Raw genomic sequence first — 25,415 nt, 5'->3', positions numbered from 1 at the left:
CACGGAGGCTCAAGGGGTTGGGACACCGGGCAGGAGGAAATCAGGGGTGTGCTGCTAGGGGGTTCGGGAGAACCTCTAGCCAAGATTCTGTGCCATTCGGAGAAACCTCAAATCCCACTCCTGGATGGCCCCGCCCAACCCACCCTGCCCATCCCAGGAGTCTCCACGTGGCCTGTTTTGGATGCAGGTATGTGCAGGGCATTTGCGGAGGCTGGGGAAGGTGAAAAATTGACCTCCCGGAAGTTTGGGAAGGCCAGAGGGCTTCCAGCAGGCCACTGGAACCCGGGGGGCAGTGGTGAGTTCCTACCAGTTTGGACTGGTTCCGCCGAACCGATAGGGTTTGGCAGCCTGGATTGCTGAAACCGGCAATGACCCAGGCCTGCCATGCCCCGAACCGGTTCTCTGGATGGCACCATAGGTGCTGCCATCTTGGTTTTTTTGCTTTTGTACATGCGCAGAGGCTTTTCTTGAGCCTCGGTGGGGGGCGTGAAAATGACCACCCGCAGGCTCCGGAGGCCATTCAGAGGCCGGGAACATCCGGGAGGTCCGTTTTTCACTCTCCCAGAATCTCCATGCGGGCCCTGCACTTACCTGGCATTGAAAATGGGCTGTGAGGAGACTCCTGAAGAGACAGGGTGGGCGAGGCCAGCCACTCCTTGAGGCTACCGGTTTGGCGAACCAGATGTACAATTAGCATTCAGTTCTCCCAAACCGCTCCAAACTGGCTGAATCCCACCCCTGGCACCACCCAATCCTGTACAATGACATGGCATTGCATATGACATTGGAAACTCCAGCGTAGGCGCTTGTGATTTATAGCACTTGCTAGCATCGCTCTGCCAATATATCAGCAATGAAGATGGGCTCTATCTCATCACAACAATTATAGCGATGTGAGAAGAGCACCGTAAATCACTACCCTGGGAATGACCGAAGACTACACGTTGGGCATGTTAACGCAAAGTACTTAGACCTTTGGTGGACATCCACTTGGTCAAGGAGAATTTGTTATGGGTCATGGAGAAAAGGGGAGGATGCTGAACTTTGATTGAATCGTGATGTGCGCTGAACATTCTGTCCCATGTTTGCTAATCACAATTCTTCTTCCACTGACATGGGGTTCCTGCACCTCAAAGAGCATTCACTCCAGATACCCCTTTTCCCTGAAAACAACCAGAAAACCAGAAAATAGCCCCTAGCATGGTTTTTCCAGGATCTTCATAATATAAGCCCTACCCCCAAAATAAGCCCCAGTTGAGATAATCAGCCAGAAAGATGCATTACTAAATTTCCCAAAAACCCTTATTTCCCCAAAAATAAGGCCTAACTGGAAAATTAGCCCTTCTGCTGTCAGGCCTGCAGTTATATCCCTTTTAGGATCTTTGGCCTGCCACACTCTCTCTTATTTCATTATGCTGTTTCATTAGTGTAGTAGTTGGGAGGGGGGAATAGAAAGGAGTAGAATGGTGGAATGTGTTGTTGTCATTCTTTTCTAGAAGCCCAAGGTCATCTTTTGTCTCCACACCTTTGCACCTGACCGGAAGCAGCTGGGTGGAGATGCCAGCGTGGACGAAGAAGATTGGACCATGTGATTGATTTGTGGGTGTGGGGACAAGATCATGAACTTTCAACTGGGTGGGAATCCGATGTAACGTCCAGAATTGGGATTCCATAAATGTCTGATTTATTAAATTGGAACTTTAAGGATCAATTTGCCTTAGACTCTGATTTAATTCTACATGATACTTGGAATGCTGACAACTGCATCATTTGGAGCAAAAATTAATATAAAACCTGGTCTTATTTTTGGGGGGAACATGGACTGTTCTGTCCCCCCTTCTTTGCTCGTTCAAAGACAACAGTCAGACTTAAAAGAAAATAACTTTATCAGTCCTCGGCTCAGACTGGCTGCGAGCCCAAAATAAACATAAATAAAGTCTCTGGCAAGAAGATAACAGAATGCAAAGACAAAGATCTCACGGCCAAACCAGGTGTACAGAAAGAAAGCCAATCACTTCTCCAAGTGTCTCTTTGAATCAAGGTTACAGAAAGCAAATCACTTATCCAAGTGCCTCTCACAAACAAACCACGACCAATGAACCATGAACCATGAACGAACGACGAACGTTGACTTCTGCAACCAGGGCGTGGCACCATCAGTCCTTTTATCTCCAAAAGACGACACTAACGAGCCCCAGCTGCATTGTTATTCCTGCATCCCAACTCAACTCACAGCAAACTTCTGCTGAGTCACAACAGGTACCTTATACCTTGTGGCCATCAGTTGCAGACAGAGGGAAGAGCTGAACGAAGGAGCACAACGCAGGTACTCCTCAACTTAAACCATTCATTTAGTGACCATTCAAACTTACATGAACTGAGGACTATGCTTTTCACACTTTCCAGCATTCCCCAATGGTCACGTGATCAAAATTCAGATGCTTGGCAACTGACTCATAATTCTGACAGTTGCAGTGTCCCTGGGTCATGCGATCACCTTTTTGGAGCTTCCAACAAGCAAAGTCAACGGGGAAGCCCGACTCACTTAACAACCGTGTGACTAACTTAACAATTGCAGTGATTCACTTAACAACTGTGGCAAGAAAGTCGTAAAGTTCACATCAACTGTCTTGCTTAGCGACCAAAATCCGGGTCTCCGTTGTGGTCGTAAGTCAAGGACCACTGCTCAGATCCCTCCAACAATGACCATGGATGGGTGTTTTTAACCTCTCTCCTTCCTTTTTCTAACTCCCTGTTCTTCTCCATCCCAGCTTTCTCAGCCTCTTCCTTTGTTGTCTTGGTTACGTCTGCAGGCTGGCAATGCACTCTGCATTTTCATTTTAATAATATACTCTTGTAAAGCACAATATTTTACTTCAATTGCGTGTGTCACTGGGAAAAAATTCCTTTGGCATGGATGACATTTGTTTTATCAACCAACGGAGGTTGTTTTATGCTTCTGGGTAGCTTGGAACAGCTTCGCGAACAGGACACCTCAGGAGTTTGAAATACGATCTGTATCAACTTTATATAAAACCCATAAATAACAAACATCCATCAATTCTAAAACTGCACGGGGAAGAGGAAATAATAAAAAGTGGGTGGGTTTTTTTTTAAACCTGTTCGCCGCCAAGGGCCGACAAGGCGAAAGACAGCATGGAAGCGGAAATACATCACTGGGACAATAATAACAATGACAATAATAATAATTTATATGGCACGTTATCGAGTGTGCGAGTACTTTGCATACATTATCATGCAATCTTTACAATAAACCAGTGGATAGGTCCATATTTCTAGCTTCGTGCCTGCTTGTCTCGAGCCACTTAATGAACTCGGTCCAGGCGCTACAATCACTGTATGAAGCCACATTTCATTGCATTTAAATTTATGATACAGCAACATTTCCCAGTGCAATTAGTCAATGTGGGGGGGGGGGGTTATTGCTCTGGCCACCACTTCCTTTACAATTCTCCAAATCTTTCCCGCAGCCCAGTCGCACGCTGAAGTGATCTAAGATTGCCTGGGTGCTGTAAGTTTCTAAAAATCAGTGAACATGTCAACAATTTCCACTGCCTTTTGTTACTTTGGGTCCCTGGTTCCCAATCCAACTGACACCACAAAGATTTGGTTTTTTTTTTATTGAACACTTGTGCAGAAAATAATTTTTGAGCCGCGGTGATTCATGATTCATTTATAGGTTGCATTTTGCCAGTAACAAACTGAGGCCATTTTTAAGTACATTTTGGCTCGACTTATTGGTTTAAGCTCCCGCAAATGAGGATAATTCAGCAATTGGGTTAAAATTGTTAAACCCATCCTGAAGCGTTTTTCAATGTTATGATTCAGATTTTTGGCTAGAATAGAATAGAATAGAATAGGGAACAGAATAAGAATAGAATAGAATAGGATAGGATAGGATAGGATAGGATAGGATAGAATAGAATAGGATAGGATAGAAAGAATAGGGAACAGAATAAGAATAGAATAGAATAGAATAGAATAGGATAGGATAGGATAGGATAGGATAGGATAGGATAGAATAGAATAGGATAGGATAGAAAGAATAGGGAACAGAATAAGAATAGAATAAGAATAGAATAGAATAGAATAGAATAGAATAGAATAGAATAGAATAGAATAGAATAGAATAGAATAGAATAGAATAGAATAGAATAGAATTCTTTACTGGCCAAGAATGATTGGACACACAAGGAATTCGTCTTTGGTGCATAAGCTCCAAAGAATAAATTCCGTTCATCAAGAATAAAAAGATACAACACTTAGTGATAGTCATAGGTTACTAATAAGCTATCAAATCGTACTAGTAAACAAATGCACCAGTATAAATTGAAAGATACAAGCAACATGGTTATAGTCACAAGTGGGAAGAGATAGATACTAGGAAGGAAGAGAAGAAGAATAGGAATACAGTCTTAATAAATTAACCTTCCTCCCCCCTTCAATTCTGGAGCCATCAGCAGAAATGTTGGGGTCAACTGCGGTCATAAGTCCAAGACCAGGGGTGGGATTCTACCGGTTTGGATTGATTCAGGCGAACCGGTAGCTCCGAAGATCAGCTGGGAGCGAACCGGTTCGCTCCCACGAGTAAATTGGCCGGCCTCTGTGCTTTATCTACCTTTATCTTCTCAGCTGAGTCGCACGGCCGAGTGGATTGCCACACCTCAGCCCTTTTCCTCCCCAAGCAGTAATCCAGAAGGTAAGTCTTCTCAAAACTACGCGCACACATGCGGCGTGCGTTAGGCGCATGCACGAGAGAAGCAAGCGGGCGCAAAGCACGCCCTCAGAGAACCGGTTGTTAAACCAGTAGGATCCCACCCCTCTTACACCCGGTTCGGTGCATGTCCAATTTTATGCGCCTGTGCTCGCTTTGGTCGTGCAAGTGCCTGAGCTGCCCCCCCGCGCATGCGCACAGTTGCCCATAAATAGGTCTGCGCATGCGCAGAACATTAAAAATGGGGGGGGGGACCTGCCGCGCTGACCGGAGAACTGGTTTGGAGGTGCGGCAAACCTGGGTCGCTGGTACGAACTGGTACGAACTGGTACGAAGCCACCTCTGTCCAGTATTCTCTGCTGCATAATATACCTGTATTCTATGCTGGGATGTGGTTTTGTTTAAACCAGCCAGAAGATGATGACACAGAACAAGTAATTTACTCCAGCAGAAAGTTATTTTTTTCCCCCACTTTGCACTTCTAAGGTCCTTGCCAATCAGATGAGTCTGGAATAGCAATGAGCTAAACTCAGAAGTATTATTTATATCTTCCCGCAGCGAAATGTTCAACTTGAAGGGATTGGAAAGGGGGGGAAAGAGAGAGGGAATCGTTTCAAAACAAAACAAAATAAAGTGGGGGGGGGATTCTTCAATACCTTGTGATTTCTAAACTGGAGAGAAGACAAATATGGGGAGGGGGGGACCCCGAAACGTTTAGGACAATTGGAGATAGTGCTGAGACAAGTTAAAAAGGATACGGAACCCAGCCTTTGAGCCTGCGCCTCTCAATTTGATTTAGGATGCTCTACTTTTCAAGATTAAATAAGAAGGTGGCTGTGATGACCCCGGGGGTGTGGCACGAAAGCAACACAACCAGAGAGCAGGTCTAGCTCCCTTTGATTGCTCCGACTGTGCCCCCCCCCCAAGCATTCCCACATTCACTACAATTCCTGGAGCAAAGCTCTCACACGGACCTTCAACAGCCTCTGGCTGTTAGTAGTCCAATAATCCAGGTTAGCCCAAACATTAACCAGGGTCAGAGGTCTAATAAGCCAGGTTAGCCCGAATATTAACTAGGGCCAGCAGTCTAATAAACCAGGTTAGCTAAACAGTAACCAGAGCAAGAAATTCAGCAAAGCAGGTAAATCCCACAAGACAGGGTATAGCTATCTCCAGGTGTTGGCAAGTGTACATGAGACTCCACAGATTCAGCGCTTGTTCTCAACTAATGCCACTCCCACCGGCACCTCCTTACACCTCCATCCCCAGGTGTGCCTTGTGAAAGTGGGGCGGAGCACTGTTCTCCCTTTAGCTGGCTCAGTCTGCGTTGTTTCGCCTTCTCTCTTCTCTCCGTGCTCTCGGATCAGGAGGGGGTGACCCTTGCTCTTCGCCTGAGCTCTGTCTCTCCTGCTCCTTCCTGTCTACAAGCCTTTCTAATCCTGAAAAGCCCTCCCTGGCCTGACTCTGCCCTTTCCCAGTTTCCTCCAAAGGAGTCACCCTCCCTATCTTTGTCGGCTCTTGTTCCAGGTCATCTTTCCCGACAGAGTCAGACTGATGGGGGCACGACAGTGATTTATAACAAACAACAAAAGCATCATCATCTTTATTTTCCGAGAAGCTTTCATAGATCTCCAAGGTGTTGCTAGAAAGAAGCAATGAAATCTGTGGTTTGGTGGCAAGTCTTTCTCAGAAATTATCCGCGATAATAACAGTATTCTGGCATTTTAGGCAAATGGCAATAGCAGTAGACTTATATACCGCTTCATAGGCCTTTCAGGCCTCTCTAAGCGGTTTACAGAGAGTCAGCATATTGCCCCCAACAATCTGGGTCCTCATTTTACCCACCTCGGAAGGATGGAAGGCTGAGTCAACCCTGAGCCGGTGAGATTTGAACCGCTGACCTGCTGATCTAGCAGTAGCCTGCAGTGCTGCATTTAACCACTGCGCCACCTTGGCTCTTGGCGGACAGCAATCACATTCCTTGTCATTTAACAAATGTTTTGTGATGCCCGCCGAGACATCGTGATGTGTTTCAAAGATGAGAAATGCATTCACGGAGTTTTTAAAAAGTTGCCTCCATGTGGAGCACTGTGTTTAGCATTTCTAACACACTCAAAAAAAAAAAAAGTTCATAAAGAATAATTTCATGCATTTAAGAGACATAGACCTGGTTTTAATGTCGACTAGAGGTCAAAGGTTAGGCTTAGACTACGCATACCAAAGAAGGAACACAACTTCACATGGATGAGTGATACATCATGCCCAAGAATGTCCAAAATCCAAAATCCAAGAGCATAATAATAAAATCTCATTTTATTCATAAATCCCTCATCTACTCAGTGAATATACGAATTGTGGAATGGTACATCCAAAGAGATCCAGACTATTAAAACCAAGCTGCAAGTTTCAAAATCATATTATAATTGACAAGAAACCATTACGAGGTCCAGTCGGGTTCTCACTGTGTGGCAAAAACTTACTCTTCAGTTCCTCCCTAGAGGATTTTACATCTAGCATTAGAATATATTAACAAGGACCAAGTACGTACTCACACAGGGATAAAATAAATGAGCAGACAGTTAAACTCTGACAATTAACACTCCAGAGCAGTGTTTCTCAACCTTGGCAACTTGAAGATGTCTGGATTTCAACTCCCAGAATTCCCCAGCCAGCAGATGCTGGCTGGGGAATTCTGGGAGTTGAAGTCCGGACATCTTCAAGTTGCCAAGGTTGAGAAACACTGCTCTAGACTAGTTTCCCTCCGTTGGGATGTCCTCTCCAATGGATCTTGAGAGATAATCAAAAACTGTCAAAAATCTACAGAGTCAAATGCCTTTTTCAATCCGACCTCCGAGTTCCCAATGCAAATACTCCATTCTTGTAAAAGTCTAAAATCACATATTTGAGCCAACAATGAGCTTCCCACTCCACAAACAATGCAAAATAGCAATCAAAACTGAAAAAACTGTCAGCACTCCTTCATTGAGTAATTAGGAAAGAAAACCACGAGACTCCATTGATAGAAATCAAGTGTACTTTTACTAATTATAAATGATCAGAAGCATAGCAAAGCGAAGGCTGATTATTTAGGCGCGAAAGCGAGTGATATATAGAATAACCCATTCCCCACCCCTTGGCATCCCAGTTGCAGTCCAATCATAATTCTCCCAAGTGTCAGGTGTGAGATAACTTCGAAAGGCATCACCAAGATGGAATGTCGGTGCCGTTGGCCTTGGCGGGAACCTCCTCCGCATGCGCAGCCCGACAGGCAGCAGAACTCCAGAATCTTCCTCCAGCACAATTAGTAAACCCCTCCCAAATACCATGCCCTCCCTCCCCGTTTCAATGGCAGCCGAAGCAGCAGCAAAGCAGAGACTGACAAACAGACTTCTAATGAGATGACGTCACATTAACAATTCAGTAAACCCAAAGTGAAAGTAGTTGAGTAGTACTTTCTCGGATAATAAAGAAACTCTTGGATAATCAATAAATAAACTCTTGGGAGCATCTATAGATACACTCTTGTGGGCCACCATGTATGTTTGGGCTGAGCTTGGACACAAGACAACTTAGGCAATGGACAATTTGTGAAGTCTTTACTGGCCCACCAAACTTTAGATCAATTGTCCAAATGCACAACCATGACTTCTGTAATAAATAAAACCGTGACCCGTCAAAACCGCGCTCGACTAAGCCGCGCCCGATTAAACCGCGTCGCTGACGTCATCAACAGGGCGACAACAGCCAGCGCGGAGACAGGAGGGCGCTTTAAATAGCGCTTTGAAAGCAAGCTGATTCAACTTAAGGTAAGGGTTAGGTTTAGGGTTAGGTTTAGGGTTAGGTTAAGGCTTAGGTTTAGGGTTAGGTTTAGGGTTAGCTTTAGGGTTAGCTTTAGGGTTAGCTTTAGGGTTAGCTTTAGGGTTAGGTTAAGGATTAGGGTTAGGTTTAGGGTTAGGTTAAGGGTTAGGGTTAGGTTAAGGGTTAGGTTTAGGGTTAGGTTTAGGGTTAGGGTTAGCTTTAGGGTTAGCTTTAGGGTTAGGTTTAGGGTTAGCTTTAGGGTTAGGGTTAGGGTTAGGGTTAGGTTAAGGGTTAGGTTTAGGGTTAGGTTAAGGGTTAGCTTTAGGGTTAGCTTTAGGGTTAGCTTTAGGGTTAGCTTTAGGGTTAGGGTTAGGGTTAGGTTAAGGATTAGGGTTAGGTTTAGGGTTAGGTTAAGGGTTAGGTTAAGGGTTAGGTTTAGGGTTAGGTTAAGGGTTAGGTTTAGGGTTAGGTTTAGGATTAGGATTAGGTTTAGGGGGGTTAGGTTTAGGTTTAGGGGTTAATTTTAGGTTTAGGGTTTACAGCGTGCTTCTGTCTCCGCGCTGTTGTCGCCCTGTTGATGACGTCAGCTATGCGGTTTAGTCGGACGCGCTTTAGTCGAACGCGGTTTTGTGGTGGAACCAATAAAACACCAATCTTGATAAGATCAGGTTCCCTTCCATGCTCTGGAAAAAATGGGAATAAAATGTACATGTCCCATAACTCCGGTTGTATTCCATGATGATTTTACACAACGCCAGCTAGCTAGACGGACTCCGAAGAATTTCTCAAAATCGCTTACTCTCACGTTGACCGATTTACACAGAACAACTTTCTCGTCAAACCACTAGCAAAGCTTCACCAAAAACGACGACAATCCTTGGAAAATTAGAAGCTCATCCTTCCATCGGTTCAAGACCATTAACAAATTCGACTTGCGGCGCGCCACAATCAATGACTTCAGAAAATGCCAGTCCTACCTTCTTTAACTTGCCACTTTTGGTCCCCACGAAGGCCAACGAATGGTTCTTATAGACGTAGGCGATGACGGAGGTCATCCTGTCCTGGTCTTCGGTGAAGATGGGCAGTCCCCGTACCATCTCGGAGACTCCGAGAGGGGCATTCATATCCAGACCGCAGAAGTTGTCATCGATGGTTAACAGCTAAGAAAAAAGAAGGAGGGAAGCACAGACAATATTACGTGAGAATTCTAGGTCTTGTCAAACCTCGGTTCACCCACATAACACCTATCCTCCGCGGGCTGCGCTGGCTACCTGTTGATCTCCGGGTGCGCTTCAAGGTGCTACTTGCCACCCATAAAGCCCTTCATGGTAGTGGGCCTGGATACTTGAGAGACCGCCTCCTGCCAATTACCTCCTCGCGACCAATTAGATCACACAGATTAGGCCTCCTCCGAATCCCATCTGCCAGTCAGTGTCGACTGGCAACTACGCGGAGGAGAGCCTTCTCGGTAGTAGCTCCGACCCTTTGGAACGATCTCCCCGTGGAGATTCGTACCCTCACCACCCTCCAGACCTTCCGCACAGCCCTTAAAAACTGGCTATCCCGTCAGGCCTGGGGCTAAAGATTTAACCCACCCCCACCCGAATGGTATGAATTTTGTGTTCTTTTTTAATTATGTATTGTTCTTATGTGTCATTGTTTGTATCCCCTTCCCCATGAGTTGTAAGCCGCCCTGAGTCCCCCCAGGGAAAAGGGCGGCCTATAAATAAACTTTCAAACATCAAACATCAGCCCACTGGGGAACATTAAGGAATCTGGACCAAGTTATGCTACATCCAAGATGTTTAAAGGAAGTAGATTTATTCTGTTCTAAGAAACTATTCGAATCAAAACTCTCTTGCTGCTATTCCATCAAATGCTATTTAACATATGAAAAATTGGCTGCAGGAACTGGGTATGTCTACTGTAATGAAAAGAAGGACCAGGGGAGACATGATAGCATCTTCCAATATCTCAGGGGCTGCCACAAAGAAGAAGGAGTCAAGCTATTCTCCAGGGCACCGGAGGGCAGAACAAGAAGCAACGGATGGAAACTAATCAAGGAGAGAAGCAACCTAGAACTGAGGAGAAACTTCCTAACAGCGAGGACAATGAACCAGTGGAACAGCTGGCCACCAGAAGTTGTGGGTGTTCCACTACAGGAGGTTTTCAAGAAGAGATTGGACAACTATTTAGCAATAGCAATAGCATTTAGACTTATATACCGCTTCATAGGGCGTTCAGCCCTCTCTAAGCGGTTTACAGAGTCAGCATATCGCCCCCACAGTCTGGGTCCTCATTTCACCCACCTCGGAAGGATGGAAGGCTGAGTCAACCTTGAGCCTGGTGGGATTAGAACCGCTGAACTGCAGATAACAGTCAGCTGAAGTGGCCTGCAGTACTGCACCCTAACCACTGCGCCACCTCGGCTCTTTGTCTGAAATGGTATTGGGTTTCCTGCTTCAGCAGGGGGTTGGACTAGAAGACCTTCAAGATCCCCTTTCAACTCCATTATTCTGTTAAGGCCAGGCAGGAATTAAAACCATGGTGACCTTTTTCCCCGATGAATATGCGCAAACTGTCAAGACACGAAAGACGAGGTCCGCGTATGAAGGCTTAACTAAGCTGATTTATTGCTAAAAGTCTCTGCACAGGAATCTACTCAACTAACAATAGCAATAGCAATAGCAATAGCAGTTAGACTTATATACTGCTTCATAGGGCTTTCAGCCCCCTCTAAGCGGTTCACAGAGTCAGCATATCGCCCCCACAGTCTGGGTCCTCATTTCACCCACTTCGGAAGGATGGAAGGCTGAGTCAACCTTGAGCCGGTGAGATTAGAACCGCTGAACTGCAGATAGCGGTCAGCTGAAGTGGCCTGCAGTACTGCACCCTAACCACTGCGCCACCTCGGCTCCTGGTGGGAATTAGACAAGGGTTAACAGCCCTCAAGGAGGGTTTGATTGTGTTTCTGGCTATGTAGGAATTCTAGGCTGATCCCTCTCTTCACTCCACCTCACAGATTCTGCCACTCTTTCTCCTACAGAACTTAGTAAACAATATATCTGCTTGTTTATTTAGATGTTTGAATAATTTATATACGGATGCCCACCTCACAGCAATGACTGGTGCACAAAGCTTTTTAAAAACAACAACAGACTTGGCCAAATAGTAGTATTTGAGGAGCCAGACAAGATGGCGTATTTGCCTGAAGCAAATGTTGCCATATGCCTCCACTGCTGCTAAAACCTGCGTTAAACGTACCTCTTCAGATAACTAAACGCAGCCAAAGCCATGATTTTCACACGAAATCCTAATAAAGAGATTTGTATTTTTCCCCTCTCGTTTCCCCCATCACCACCACCACCACCACCACGGTAATAAAACTAGTCTTTCGCTTATTTCAGCTTCTAGAAGAAGAGACAAGTCAGATAGAGACAGAAAGAGAAACAGAAAGAAAGCTAAAGAAAGAGAGGAAGGGAGAGAGAGAAAGGCAGAGATAGTGAGTGGGTGAGTGAAACTGAGAGAGAGACAGAGACAGAGAAACACAGAGGGAGAGAGAGAGAGACAGACAGACAGACACAGAAAGACAGAGAGTTAAGGAGTGAGTGAAATTGAGAGAGTGCATTGTAGAGAAGGAGGGAGGGAGAGAGAGAGAGAGAAAGAAAGACAGACAGACAGACAGACAGAAAGAAAGAAAGAAGGAAGGAATGAAGGAAAGAAAGAAAGAAATTGAGAGTGTATATTGGAGAGGGAGGGTGGAAGGAAGGAAGAAGGGGAAGGGAAAGAGAAAGAGAAAGAGAAAGAAAGAAAATCAAAGAGTGAGTAAGTGAAATTGAGAGTATATTGTAGAGAGAAAGTGAGACAGACAGACAAAAAGAAAGAGACAGACAGAAAGACAGAGAGTGAATGAGTGAGTGAAATTGAGAGAGTGTATTGGAGAGAGAGAGAGAGAAAGAAAGAAAGAAAGAAAGAAGGAAGGAAGGATAGAAGGAAGGAAGGAAAGAAATTGAGAGTGTATTGGGGAAGGGAGGGAGGAAGAAGGAAGGGAGGGAGGGAAAGGGAAAGGGAGAGAGAGAGAGAGAGAAAGAAAGAATGAAATTGAGAGAGTGTATTGTAGAGAGAAAGTGAGACAGACAAAAAGAAAGACAGACAGAAAGACAGAGAGTGAATGAGTGAGTGAAATTGAGAGAGTGTATTGTAGAGAGAGAGAGAGAGAGAGAGAGAGAAAGAAAGAAAGAAGGATAGAAGGAAGGAAGGAAGGAAGGAAGGAAGGAAGGAAGGAAGGAAGGAAGGAAGGAAGGAAAGAAAGAAAGAAATTGAGAGTGTATTGGGGAGGGGGGAGGGAGGGAGGAAGAAGGAAGGGAGGGAGGGAAAGGGAGAGAGAGAGAGATCAAGAGAGAGAGAGAGAGATCTACATGGGTGATCCTTGAGAGCCCTGAAGGTTGAACATAGAACGTAGAATAATGATGAAGCTTCATTGACAAGACATATGCTTGGTAAGGATGCATCGCATTATCCAAACAGACCTCCATCCCCATAAGAGAAGGCAGAGGAGAAACTGGCATTTAGAACTGGGTCCTCCTCAACCTTCACATGTGTCAGTCATGCAAAGATTTTTACGGGCTGTTATTTTACATCTCCAAGTCCCAACAGAGGAACTTTAACCTTGGAGCTAAGAGGCTTTTTATTCAGATGTAATTTAGGCAGGAACAGAACTGAGTTCCTCAAATTTATTAGCTTTCATGTCTGTGGCTATTCGGGGTTTCTTTCCTCGTTTTATTACACAAACTCACACACGCGCACAACCAGCCCCAGATCAAAGGACCAGTTTCAGGTTTCCAGAGACCTGGAGAATCTTAATGCACCGCAAACTTCAAGGCCTGCCTTTGCTACAATCACACTTTCCAACACATGGCTCCAGGCAAAAATATCACCGACACTGTGCATTATAAAATGTTTTCGTTTCCTAAAGGAGGAAAAAATTGCATTTCTTGCAGGGACAGAAGTTTTATTCTCTGGCGCTTCCAACTGCCCTTTGGCATCATTTGCATGTCGTATATAAAAACAACAAGGTCATTATTGGTTTTTCCCATTCTTCCTTGGAGAAAATATATATTCGTTTAGCCCAGAGGTCTTGAATACATCTGCGGCAGAAAAGTCTACCTAATTTATATCAATCTATGGCTGGGATTTGAAATCAGATTTTTCTACCAGTGTTTTTAGAAGCTGCTTTTTTTTAACCTGTTCCTAAAGAATAAGGTAAAGGGATTAATGTGTAGATAATTTGACTGGCCACACATACCTACATAATGGATACTAATTGTTGTAAGATCAAAAAAATTCCATGGAAATGACTATGCCAGAAACGTCGCACTGTGTCCAACATTTTTAATGTTTACCTACTAAAAACTTTTTTTTAAAAAAAAAGAATAAGGTAAAGGTTCCCCTCACACATATGTGCTCGTCGTTCCCGATTCTAGGGGGCGCTGCTCATCTCCGTTTCAAAGCCAAAGAGCCAGCGCTGTCCGAATACATCTCCGTGATCATGTGGCCGGCATGACTCAACACCGAAGGCACATGGAACACTGTTCCCTTCCCACCAAAGGTGGTTCCTATTTTTCTACTTGCATTTTTTTTGTATTTTTGAACTGCTAGGTTGGCAGAAGCTGGGACAAGTCATGGGAGCTCACTCCGTTATGTGGCGCTAGGGATTCGAACCGCCGAACTGCCGATCTTTCTGATCGACAAGTTTAGCGTCTTAGCCACTGAGCCACCGTGTCCCTATTCCTAAAGACCAACCAATAGTCTAATTAAGCAAACTAATTGTCTCCTCCTCCACTCCCCTTTCGCTCCTCTTTTATTCCCTCTGGGAGGGGCCATTCACCGTCGACCTGTGGCCTCACTCCCAAGTCGACCTCTGTCCTTTAGCTGTTCTCTTGGTCTGGCCCCTCTGCGCATGCGCACACTGGGAACAGGCTCCAGCTGCTGTTCTGCCCCACTGATGTCCGACTCCGAAGACAGCTGATAACTGTCGGACGGCCCTGGCCCCCTCTCTGCCTCCGACACAGAGCCCTCCTCCGAGCCTTCCCCAGACTCCAGGACTGGCCCAGGTTCCTCCCCAACCTCCTCACTGTCCGGATCTGCTGCCAGCTCTGCTGGTCGCTGGCGAGCCACAACAGGAACATTAATAACCTTAACATTAACAGAAGAGCCGAGGTAGCACAGTGGTTAGGGTCCAGTACTGCAGGCCACTTCAGCTGACTGTTATCTGCAGTTCAGCGGTTCTAATCTCACCGGCTCAAAGGTTGACTCAGCCTTCCATCCTTCCGAGGTGGGTGAAATGAAGACCCAGACTGTGGGGGCGATATGCTGACTCTGTAAACCGCTTAGAGAGGGCTGAAAGCCCTATGAAGTGGTTTATAAGTCTAACTGCTATTGCTATTGCTATTGCTAATAAACACCTGTTAAGTGTGCCTGCGAATGGACACCATATGGCTCTTTGGAAGCCACTTATTTCCTTGAAACGGTGGTCAAGTTGTAGATGCTTAGTAAGATTCTCTAGGCTGCGACAACTTCTTCCAACTGCAGAGACGATGGCTCCTGTTCGCTTGGTAGGAGAAGAGAGTCTTCAAGAAGAGTAGCGTCATGTTGAGGAAGAGGCAACGTTGGAGAGAGGAACACCCATCTTCTTGAACTAATTATACTAATTATGCTCTTCCAGGGAGCTGAGGACTCTTGGTTTTGAGTGATTGGATAATTAGAAACACAAATAGAAGGGCTTACGATGAACAGGTAGGATGCATGGGAATTGATCGACCTGATGCAAAGTTTATAGGCATCAGCGTCCATCAGGGGGGGCCTCCAAACTTGGCCACTTTAAGACTTGTGGACTTCAACTCCCAGAATTCCTCAGCTAGCCATGCCGGCAAGTCTTAAAGTGACCAAGTTTGGAGAGCCCTGATCTGGACAGCCTGCTGGGATAATGCAAGAGAGGAGCTGGTACTTCCGAGTTCTTGTTGGCACCAAGGATCTCAGCAATAAGTCCCAGAGATCATCCTCAAAGTGCTAATTAGCAGGTGGGAGGCGAAGAATGCCAGGGTAGCTTTCACAGAAATGCTTCTTGTTCCAACCATACTTCATAAGTCCAATAAACCTGACACCATCAACGTCTAGACTAGGGTGTGTCACCTGAACCTTGACCACCTGAAGATGTGTAGACTTCAACTCCCAGAATTCCCCAGCTAGTTGCTGATGTATTGTGAGTGGCTGCTTGAGATGGCCATTCGGTTACATGACCACCAAGCCATGCCCATCCAGTCACATGACCACCAAGCCACACCCATGTGGTCACATGACCACCAAGCCATGTCCATTCAGTCATATGACCACCAAGCCATGCCCATCTGGTCACATGACCACCAAGCCATGCCCATGAGGTCACATGACCACCCAGCCATGTCCATCTGGTCACTTGACCACCAAGCCATGTCCATCTGGTCACATGACCACCAAGTCATGTCCATTCAGTCATATGACCACCAAGCCATGCCCATCTGGTCACATGACCACCAAGCCATGCCCATGAGGTCACATGACCACCCAGCCATGTCCATCTGGTCACTTGACCACCAAGCCATGTCCATCTGGTCACATGACCACCAAGCCATGCCCATCCAGTCACATGACCACCAAGCCACATCAATGTGGTCTCATGTCCATCAAGCGACGCCACTCGATCACATGACCACCAAGCCATGTCCATCCAGTCATATGACCACCAAGCCATGCCCATCCGGTCACGACCACCAAGCCACGCCCATGAGTTCACATGACCATCGAGCTACGCCACTCGGTCACATGACCACCAAGCCATGTCCATCCAGTCATATGACCACCAAGCCATGTCCATCTGGTCACATGACCACCAAGCCATGCCCATCCAGTCACATGACCACCAAGCCACATCAATGTGGTCTCATGTCCATCAAGCGACGCCACTCGATCACATGACCACCAAGCCATGTCCATCTGGTCACATGACCACCGAGCCACACCCACTCAGTCACATGCCAACCAAACCATGCCCATCCAGTCACATGACCACCAAGCCACACCCACCAAGCCATGGCCACAGAACCGATAGGGGAAAAAAATTTTGAATTTCACCACTATCTCAACATCTTTTTTGCATCATGGTGAAAAAGCAACATAAATCTGTACAAAGAAGATGGGCTTTCCTTGAACCAAAATGGAACCAGGGTGCAGGTACATAACCTCAAAACAAATGGATACGGCCAGCATTGATGCACACTCATGGGCCACAGGTGGGTTCCTATCGGTTCAGACCGGTTCGGATGAGTAGGTAGTAACTTGGCTGGCCACACCCCCAAACCGGTTCTATTGGTGGCGCCATGGGCACTGCCATCTTGTTTCTTCTTTCAGTTTTTAGCCTACTGTGCATGCGTGCGTAGTGCGCATCAAGCGTGCGCGGCCCCCGAAGCGCATCCCTGAGCGAACCGGCAGCAAAAGAAGTCGGAACCCATCCCTGGAATTGGTGAGCCTGACCCACTTCATAGACAAAAAAGACAGCGAAAAAGGCTCATGCCAATATCAGGAGAAAGGACATGATGTTTGAGGGTTTCTATGCCAACCGTAGAAACCTCTCATCCAAGATGTGGAAGTTGGCGATGAATGAGAGCATGAATACAACGGGGGGGGGGGTAGGGAAATTTGGTGGAACGGAGAGAGATGGGGCAGTGGTGGGATTCAAAAAATTTTACTACCGGTTCTGTGGGCATGGCTTGGTGGACGTGGCATGGTTTGGTGGGCATGGTTGGTGGGCATGGCAGGGGAAGGATACTGCAAAATCTCCATCCCCTCCCCACTCCAGGGGAAGGATACTATAAAATCCCCATTCCCTCTCCACTCCAGGGGAAGGATACTGCAAAATTCTCATTTTCTCCCCATTCCAGGGGACGGGTACTGCAAAATCCCCATTCCCTCCCCACTCCAGGGGAAGGATACTACAAAATCTTCATTTCCTCCCCACTCCAGAGGAATGATACTGCAAAATCTCCATGGCCTCCTGACTCCAGGGGAAGGATATTGCAAAATCCCCATTCCTTCCCCACTCTAGGGGAAGGATACTGCAAAATCCCCATTCCCTCCCCATTCCAGGGGAAGGATACTGCAAAATCCCCATTCCCTCTCCATTCCAGAGGAAGGATACTGCAAAATCCCCATTCCCTCCCCACTCCAGGGGAAGGATACTGCAAAATCCCCATTCCCACCCCACTCCAGGGGAAGGATACTGCAAAATCCCCATTCCCTCTCCACTCCAGGGGAAGGATACTGCAAAATTCCCATTCCCTCCCCACTCCAGAGGAAGGATACTGCAAAATCCCCATTCCTTCCCCACTCCAGGGGAAGGATACTGCAAAATCTCCATTCCCTCCCCACTCCAGGGGAAGGATACTGCAAAATCTCCATTCCCTCCCCATTCCAGGGGAAGGATACTGCAAAATCCCCATTCCCTCCTGATCAGCTGGGACTCGGGAGGCAGAGAATAGATGGGGGCAGGGCCAGCCAGAGGTGGTATTGGCCGGTTCTCCAAATTAAAATTTCCATGACCGGTTCTCTAGAACCGGTCAGAACCGGCTGAATACCACCTCTGAACAACAGATCTTTAATGCCAACTTCATAGAAAGGGCGACAAAGAACACATCGGAAAGGTGTTGTGTTTCATATTCTTGGGTATCTTCTGCTGGTAATCAATTCAGAAGCATCTGACTGGCCATCGCACAAGACAAAATCCTCAACCACATTGGAATCCCCACATTTTTATGAAGAGGGAAATGAACCTTCGGCTAACGTGATGATCTCCTTCCTCCATTTCAATGGAGGAACTCAATCTCTGCATCCCCATAAAAGATATTCTTAGCGTATGACCTCTTCCAAATTAGTCTGAATCAGACAAAAAGGAGGACATGGGAGAGAATATTTGTAGCTCACGGCTAAACTGTGGGGTCCTTGGTGCTCTCTGAGCTTGGCTGCTTTCTTGCAGACATTTCATGACCCAACTAGGTAACATCATCAGTGCTAGAAGGGAATGTGGTTTGAGGAATGGGGGAGAAGGAGAAGGGGAGGAGGAGGAAGAAGAAGAAGAGGAAGAGGAATAGCAGGAGGAGGAGGAGGACTATGGGATCCTTGGGACTCTGTGAGCGTGCTTGTTTTCTTGTAGATGTTTCATGACCCAACTAGGTAACCTTATCAGTGCTAGAAGGGAGTGAAGAAGGAGTGAAGGGAAGTAGCAAGAGGAAGAGGAGGACTGTGGAGTCCTTGATGCTCTCTGAGCTTGGCTGTTTTCTTGGAGACGTTTCATTACCCAGCTAGATAACATTATCAGTGCTAGAAGGGAGTGGGAGAGGAGGAGGAGAAAGAGGAGAACTGTGGGGTCCTCCATGCTCTCTGAGCATGGTTATTTTCTTCCAGACATTTCATGACCCAACTGGGTGGCATCATCAGTGCTAGTAGGGTTTGCTCTCTATTTAAATACACAATACACTGACTTCCTCTATCAGTGTTGGTGGGAGTGTTGTTAGTTATAGCAATAGCAATAGCAGTTAGACTTATATACTGCTTCATAGGGCTTTCAGCCCTCTCTAAGCGGTTTACAGAGTCAGCATATTGCCCCCAACAACAATCTGGGTCCTCATTTTACCCACCTTGGAAGGATGGAAGGCTGAGTCAACCCTGAGCCGGTGAGATTTGAACAGCCGAACTGCAGAACTGCAGTCAGCTGAAGTAGCCTGCAGTGCTGCATTTAACCACTGCGCCACCTCGGCTCTGTTCCTTGGCAACTCACACCAACACTCAGAGGACAAACTCATATATAAACAGAGACTATCTGCACTTTTAGGCTCACCGATGTTTATTTCTATTTATTGGAAAGATTTTGTTGCACTTTTCCAATTGAACAAAAAGGGTTTTTTTTTCAGATGTCTTCAATGAAAAAGACACGAAGGGAGGAGCAGAGAGGTCATTGCCAGCTCTCTCTTTAATGCCACTCAAGACACAAAACACTCCGGTCCCACCCCACTTCTGGATCGGCGGGTGTGAAATTCGCACACACGTCTCAGCGCCAGCCCAGGTGCGTCAGGAAACCTAGCGCAGAGCGTTCCCTCTGCCAAGGAGCAATTAGCATAATTATTATTTTGTTTCCCAGTCAAAATTGTAACTTGGGCTCCTGAACACCGCGCCACGCACACAAATAAATGAGCTTTTTAGAAAATCGAAACCACAACAGAAAGCAATCATATTTTTTGTGTGTCTGTGTGTGAGTTTTCATCCAGGGATCACGGATCCGTCACCAAGGACCAAAATTGTTAAGACGAGAAAGGAAGTTAAAACTGAAAATGGGGAAACGTCAGTCGGGCTTTGAGAAAATAAGGGATGAATCAGAAGCAGTGTTTGTGTGGGACACAGCCAAAAAAAAAAATCAACACAACACAGCAAATGAAGCTCCGCCTATTCTTTAGGGGCGGGGCTTTTAAGCTCCCACCATCTTGAATTTTTTGACTATATCTAGGAATAGTGCCAGGCGTAACCCTAGACTTTTAGGCCTTCGTTTATGACCGTAACTGAGGTAATAAGTCATGTGAGAGTTGCAAAGCGGGTCACCGTATGACCGACCCATGCTTATAACCTCTTCCGCCATGATTGTTAAGGAAATGTAGCAGCTGTAAAGCAACGCCGTCATCATAAGCAAAGCTAAGGTTGTTAAATGAAGCGTTTTTTTAACCAGGGGTAAATCTTTTTGCTGGAAACTGGAAGTGAATGTTGATTTCTCACAAAATGGGTAAATTGTGGTCATGTGATTGTGGGGCATTGCAAATTGGCTTCATATGTGGCTGGTTGCCAAGCAGTCCTCAAAATGACCATGGTGGGTGTGTGTGTGTGTGTGTGAGAGAGAGAGAGAGAGAGAGAGGGAGGGGAGGGGGAGAGAGAGAGAGAGAAAGAGAGGGGGGAAGGGAGAGGGAGGGAGAGAGAGAGAAGTCACTTTCAAAATTGTGTCGTAAATAGCTTTTGGGGTGGGGGGTCTATTGCAACTTCAAATGGCTTTTAAGCAAATGGGCATAAGTCGATACAGGTATAATTAGTTGCAGCCTGGGGAAAAAGAAGGAAGGAGGAGAGATAGGGAAGAGAAGAAAGGGAGGAAGGGGAAGGAAGGAAGGAAGGAAGGAAGGAAGGAAGGAAGGAAGGAAGGAAGGAAGGAAGGAAGGAAGGAAGGAAGGAAGGAAAGAAGAAAAGAGATAGAGAAAGAAAGAAAGAAAGAAAGAGAGAGAGAGGAAGGAAGGAAGGGAAAAAGAAAGAGAGAAAGAAAGAGAGAGGAGGAATGAAAGAAAGAGAGAGAGAGAAAGAAAAAGAGAGAGAGGAGGAACGAAAGAAAGAGATAGAAAGAGAAAGAAAGAGAGGGGGAAGGAAAGAGAGAGAGAAAGAAAGAAAGAAAGAGAAAAAAGAGAGAAAGAAAGAGAGAGGAGGAAGGAAGGAAAGAAAGAGAGAGAGAGGGAGAAAGAAAGAAAGAAAGAAAAAGAGAGAGAGGAGGAAGGAAGGAAGGGAAAAAGAAAGAGAGAAAGAAAGAGAGAGGAGGAAGGAAAGAAAGAGATAGAGAAAGAAAGAAAAGAGAGAGAGGAGGAAGGAAGGAAAGAAAGAAAGGGAAAAAGAGAGAAAGAAAGAGAGGAGGAAGGAAAGAAAGAGAGAGAAAGAAAGAAAGAAAAAGAGAGAGGAGGAAGGAAGGAAAGAAAGGGAAAAAAGAGAGAAAGAAAGAGGAGGAAGGAAAGAAAGAAAGAGAGAGAGAGAGAGAAAGAAAGAAAGAAAGAAAGAAAGAAAGAAAGAAAGAAAGAAAGAAAGAAAGAAAGAAAGAAAGAAAGAAAGAAAGAAAGAAAAGGAATTATCCAGCTCCCTGTGGGTTCTGCAATTGTGGGACCAAATAAGAGACTTGGCCACAGGACAGAAGTGAAACCCATCCAAGACCATTACCACATTCCCAAACAAAGTCCTTATTGTACCAACTGGGCTGCGCCTTGACCCTGAGGCCAGCCCTGCCTAAAATAGCCTCTAATCCCCTCTATGAATAGCCTCACCATCGCTGCCCCCGGCATGCCAACTCTCCAATAACTCTCGTCTTTTGACCTTTCCTCTTTCTTTTTTCATTTCACTGGCCGGCCATCTTGCAAAGTTGCAAAGCCACAAGGCGGCCCAGGCGATCGGAGGTCAAGATTGGACTCCCTAAGTGATCCGTCAAGAGCTCTTTGAGGACAGCAGGCTCAACACACACACACACAAACACACACACCGAGAATCAAGCATGGGATCACTCCAGTGGTGGGTTCCAGGCGATACGGCATGATACAGGCATACCAGTAGTAGCCAGCAGCAGCGGCCACCATACCAGTACGGTGGCTCGTTTGGCCCACCCACCCGCCCACCTTCTATGGCTGTTTATAACGCAACCGGCCAAGTGCACACACGTGCACACCACTACCGAGCAGCTGGGTGTCGCAGGGCAGTGGCGTACGCAGGTGCGTGCAGCGCATGTGCCTGACCAGGACATGAGGCCCTGTTCGCAGCGCACCGGTTGTGATGGGATCCCCTCCACTAGATCACTCCAAGCTTCTTCTCATCCACTTCTCCAACCGGGGTCTCCCTGGGGGAAAGTCGGCGACAAGGATGAGTGAAGGAACGATGAACAGAAGTCTGGAGACAAAATCGTACAATGAACGGTTGCGGGAACTGGGTACGCCTAAGTCTAACGAAGAGAAGGACAGGCGTGACAGGATAGCTGTCTTCCAATACAGGTAGTCCTTGACCAGGCATGGGTTCTAGTCAGCGTTACTGCCGGTTCGCTCGTGGGCGTGCTTTGCGCACGCTGGATATGCGTTGTGCGTGCAGGCACAGTTCAAAAGAAATTGTTCTACACAGGCACAGAACTCAAAAACAAGACGGCGGCAGTGACTGCGGCAACTGGGGAACCAGTTCAGATACATGGCCAGCCTGGGTCGCTGCCGGTTCTGCGACCCAGGCCAGCATGCCACTACCAGGTCGGCCAAACAGGGCTGAACCAGTAGGGACCCACTACTATCTTCAACTTACAACAGTTCGAAGTTACAACGGTACTGAAAAATGCCAGAGCAGAAAACATCCAGCAGGAAGCACAGCTCCACAACGCAGTCCTTTCAGCCGTTCCACAAAGGCTCCCCACCCATTTGCATCACTCAGGTGACCTCGGGGACACAGAGAAACCTCCAAGTGGCCTCAAGGACTCTCAGACAGGATGCAAACGATCAGCTGTCTGCCAGGAGTATCAATCCTTCCATTCCTCACCATCCAAGTCACAGCTGAAGAAGCTTCTTGGATGAGAAGCGAAACGTCCTTTCAAAGAGAAAAAGCAAGAAAGTCCAGTTACCTCTTGAAAAAAAGCACCTTTGGGACAACCATGATCTAGATGACTGAGTGTCCCTATAGATTTTAGCCACTTTGGGCTGAACACCCTTGGAATGGTGTGGGAGTGTGAACGGATTTCCACAAAAATTGCAGGCTACAGGAACCAGGAACACTACTCAGGTGGCCTAGAAGGCACACAGACAAACCTCAACAACTCTCTAAAAAGGTAAAGGTTTCCCTCGCACATACGTGCTAGCTGTTCCTGACTCTAGAGGGCGGTGCTCATCTCCGTTTCAAAGCCGAAGAGCCAGCGCTGTCCGAAGACGTCTCCGTGGTCATGTGGCCAGTATGACTCAATGCCGGAGGCGCACGGAACGCTGTTCCCTTCCCACCAAAGGTGGCTCCTATTTTTCTACTTGCATTTTTTAACCTGCTTTCGAACGGCTAGGTTGGCAGAAGCTGGGATTAAAGTAACGGGAGCTCACTCCGTTACGCGGCCCTAGGGATTCGAACCGCCGAACTGCCGACCTTTCTGATCAACAAGCTCAGCGTCTTCAAGGAATACTAATCCTTCCATTCTCCACCATCCAGCCAGAGCTGAAGGAGCTTCTTGGATGAGAAGTGAAACTTCTTCAGAAGAAAGAAGACCAGTTGCCTCTTGAAAAAAAGCCCCTTTGGGGGCATCTATGTTCTATGATTCTCCCAAGCGGAGCTGACTCATAGCCTGCATAGACCCACATCAATCCACCCCATCTGGGAGGGCTCTTCTGTCCCCAAAGCATAAAGAGATGAGTTAATCTGGGCTTGCTTAGAGGGCAGCGAGTTTGCTTAAAATAGCCCAGACAGAGGAGCCTCAGTTAGTGCCCCCGGGGGGCTCCATCCTCAATCAGCAAGCTGTGTAAACTGGAATAGGAGTAAAACAAGGAATTAAGACCCAGGAATGTTCGAAAGAGGAAGATTGGGGTGGGGGATAACCAGTTAAAGGGGCTCGAAATGTTGGCCTCTGCAGCGCCTTAAGACAAATTGGAAACATGATTTTCCCTGCTGGCAGAAACATTCGGAGATCTACAGAGTGGACCGACATAGTAAAAACCAGACAGATTTTGTAAAGGTAAAGGTTCCCCTCGCACATATATGCTAGTCGTTCCCGACTCTAGGGGGCGGTGCTCATCTCTGTTTCGAAGCCGAAGAGCCAGCGCTGTCCGAAGACGTCTCCATGGTCATGTGGCCGGCATGACTCAACGCTGAAGGTGCACGGAACACTGTTACCTTCCCACCAAAGGTGGTTCCTATTTTTCTACTTGCATTTCTACCTGCTTTTGAACTGCTACGTTGGCAGAAGCTGGGATAAGTCGTGGGAGCTCACTCCGTTACGCGGCACTCGGGATTCGAACCGCCAAACAGCTGACCTTTCTGATTGACGGACGGACGGACGGACGGACGGACGGACGGATGGATGGATGGATGGAATGGATGGATGGATGGGATGGGTGGGATGAATGAATGGATGGATGGAATGGGATGGATGGATGGAATGGGATGGATGGATGGGATAGATGGAATGGACGGATGGATGGATGGGGTGGATGGATGATAGACAGGCAAGCAGACAGATGACCTCTGTTGCTCTCTTAATTCAAGATTTTTCCACATTCCATTTTTAAGAGAGAGCCGGAGGGAGGGAGGGAGAGGGGGGAGGGAGGGAGGGAGGGAGGTAATACTCAATTTATGACCAGAATTGAAACCAGCATTTCCACTGCAAGACAACTGACTGAATCATGCCCTGATTGTATGACTTTTGCCACAGTTATTAAGCGAATCGCTGCCACCGTCCGCCCGCCTTTAAAGCCTGATGTCTGGGGGAATCCTGGGAGTGGAAGCCCACCCATCTGAACGGCCGAAAAACGTTGCTTTAGCAGATTGTTCGAATCCACCCCGAAAACGTTGGCTACCAGAGCTCCCTGTCCGTGTCTAAACTCAAAGGAGTCTGTTCTGCAGGAAGCCTCTTGCCAATCTTTTGTCTCTGCAACAGTTTGTAGCAGCAGCTGCAATCTGACTCGTGCAAAGGCTGCCCCAGTTCCCAGACTCTTCTTCCCAGCTGCTGCGCCAACAGCACAGCACGGCGGAGTTGCCGGCTTCTTTTTTTCCCCCTGGCTTGCTTCGTACTGTCACAGCTGCTGCTCCGAATCGGCAGCGAAGAGTCTTCCAACTCGTTCCTTGAAAGTCGCGGTTTGATATTTCAGGCTCAGCCTCTTTCCCTCTGGCTCTCGTCTCCCCCCCCCCCCGGAAGCCAGAGGGACAAAACACAGCAGCGGATCTGGGCCTCCGATGGTTTACATTCCCTTCATGAAACCGACAAAGAAAGATGGTTCTCTAGCCACAGCAATAGCGCTTAGACTTATAGCAATATAGCAATAGCAGTAGACTTATATACCGC

The 25,415-nt window shown here is 46.8% G+C and overlaps 1 protein-coding gene across 1 annotated transcript in view; it reads right to left on the bottom strand.

The window, feature by feature from the left end:
• PLXNA4 (plexin A4) overlaps positions 1 to 25,415 on the bottom strand; it is a 487,979-nt gene that overhangs the window by 455,716 nt on the left and 6,848 nt on the right. Inside the window, 1 exon segment of the mRNA XM_087722680.1 lies at positions 9,511 to 9,693. Coding sequence (XP_087578806.1) covers positions 9,511 to 9,693 — 183 coding nt within the window.

The sequence above is a fragment of the Thamnophis sirtalis genome, unplaced genomic scaffold, assembly GCF_051295495.1.
Source record: "Thamnophis sirtalis isolate CommonGarterSnake01/CBP01778 unplaced genomic scaffold, rThaSir2_p1.2 scaffold_9, whole genome shotgun sequence".
NCBI lineage: Eukaryota > Metazoa > Chordata > Lepidosauria > Squamata > Natricidae > Thamnophis > Thamnophis sirtalis.
Note: the sequence above shows the minus strand (reverse complement) of the source record. Positions and strands in the feature narration are given on the sequence as shown.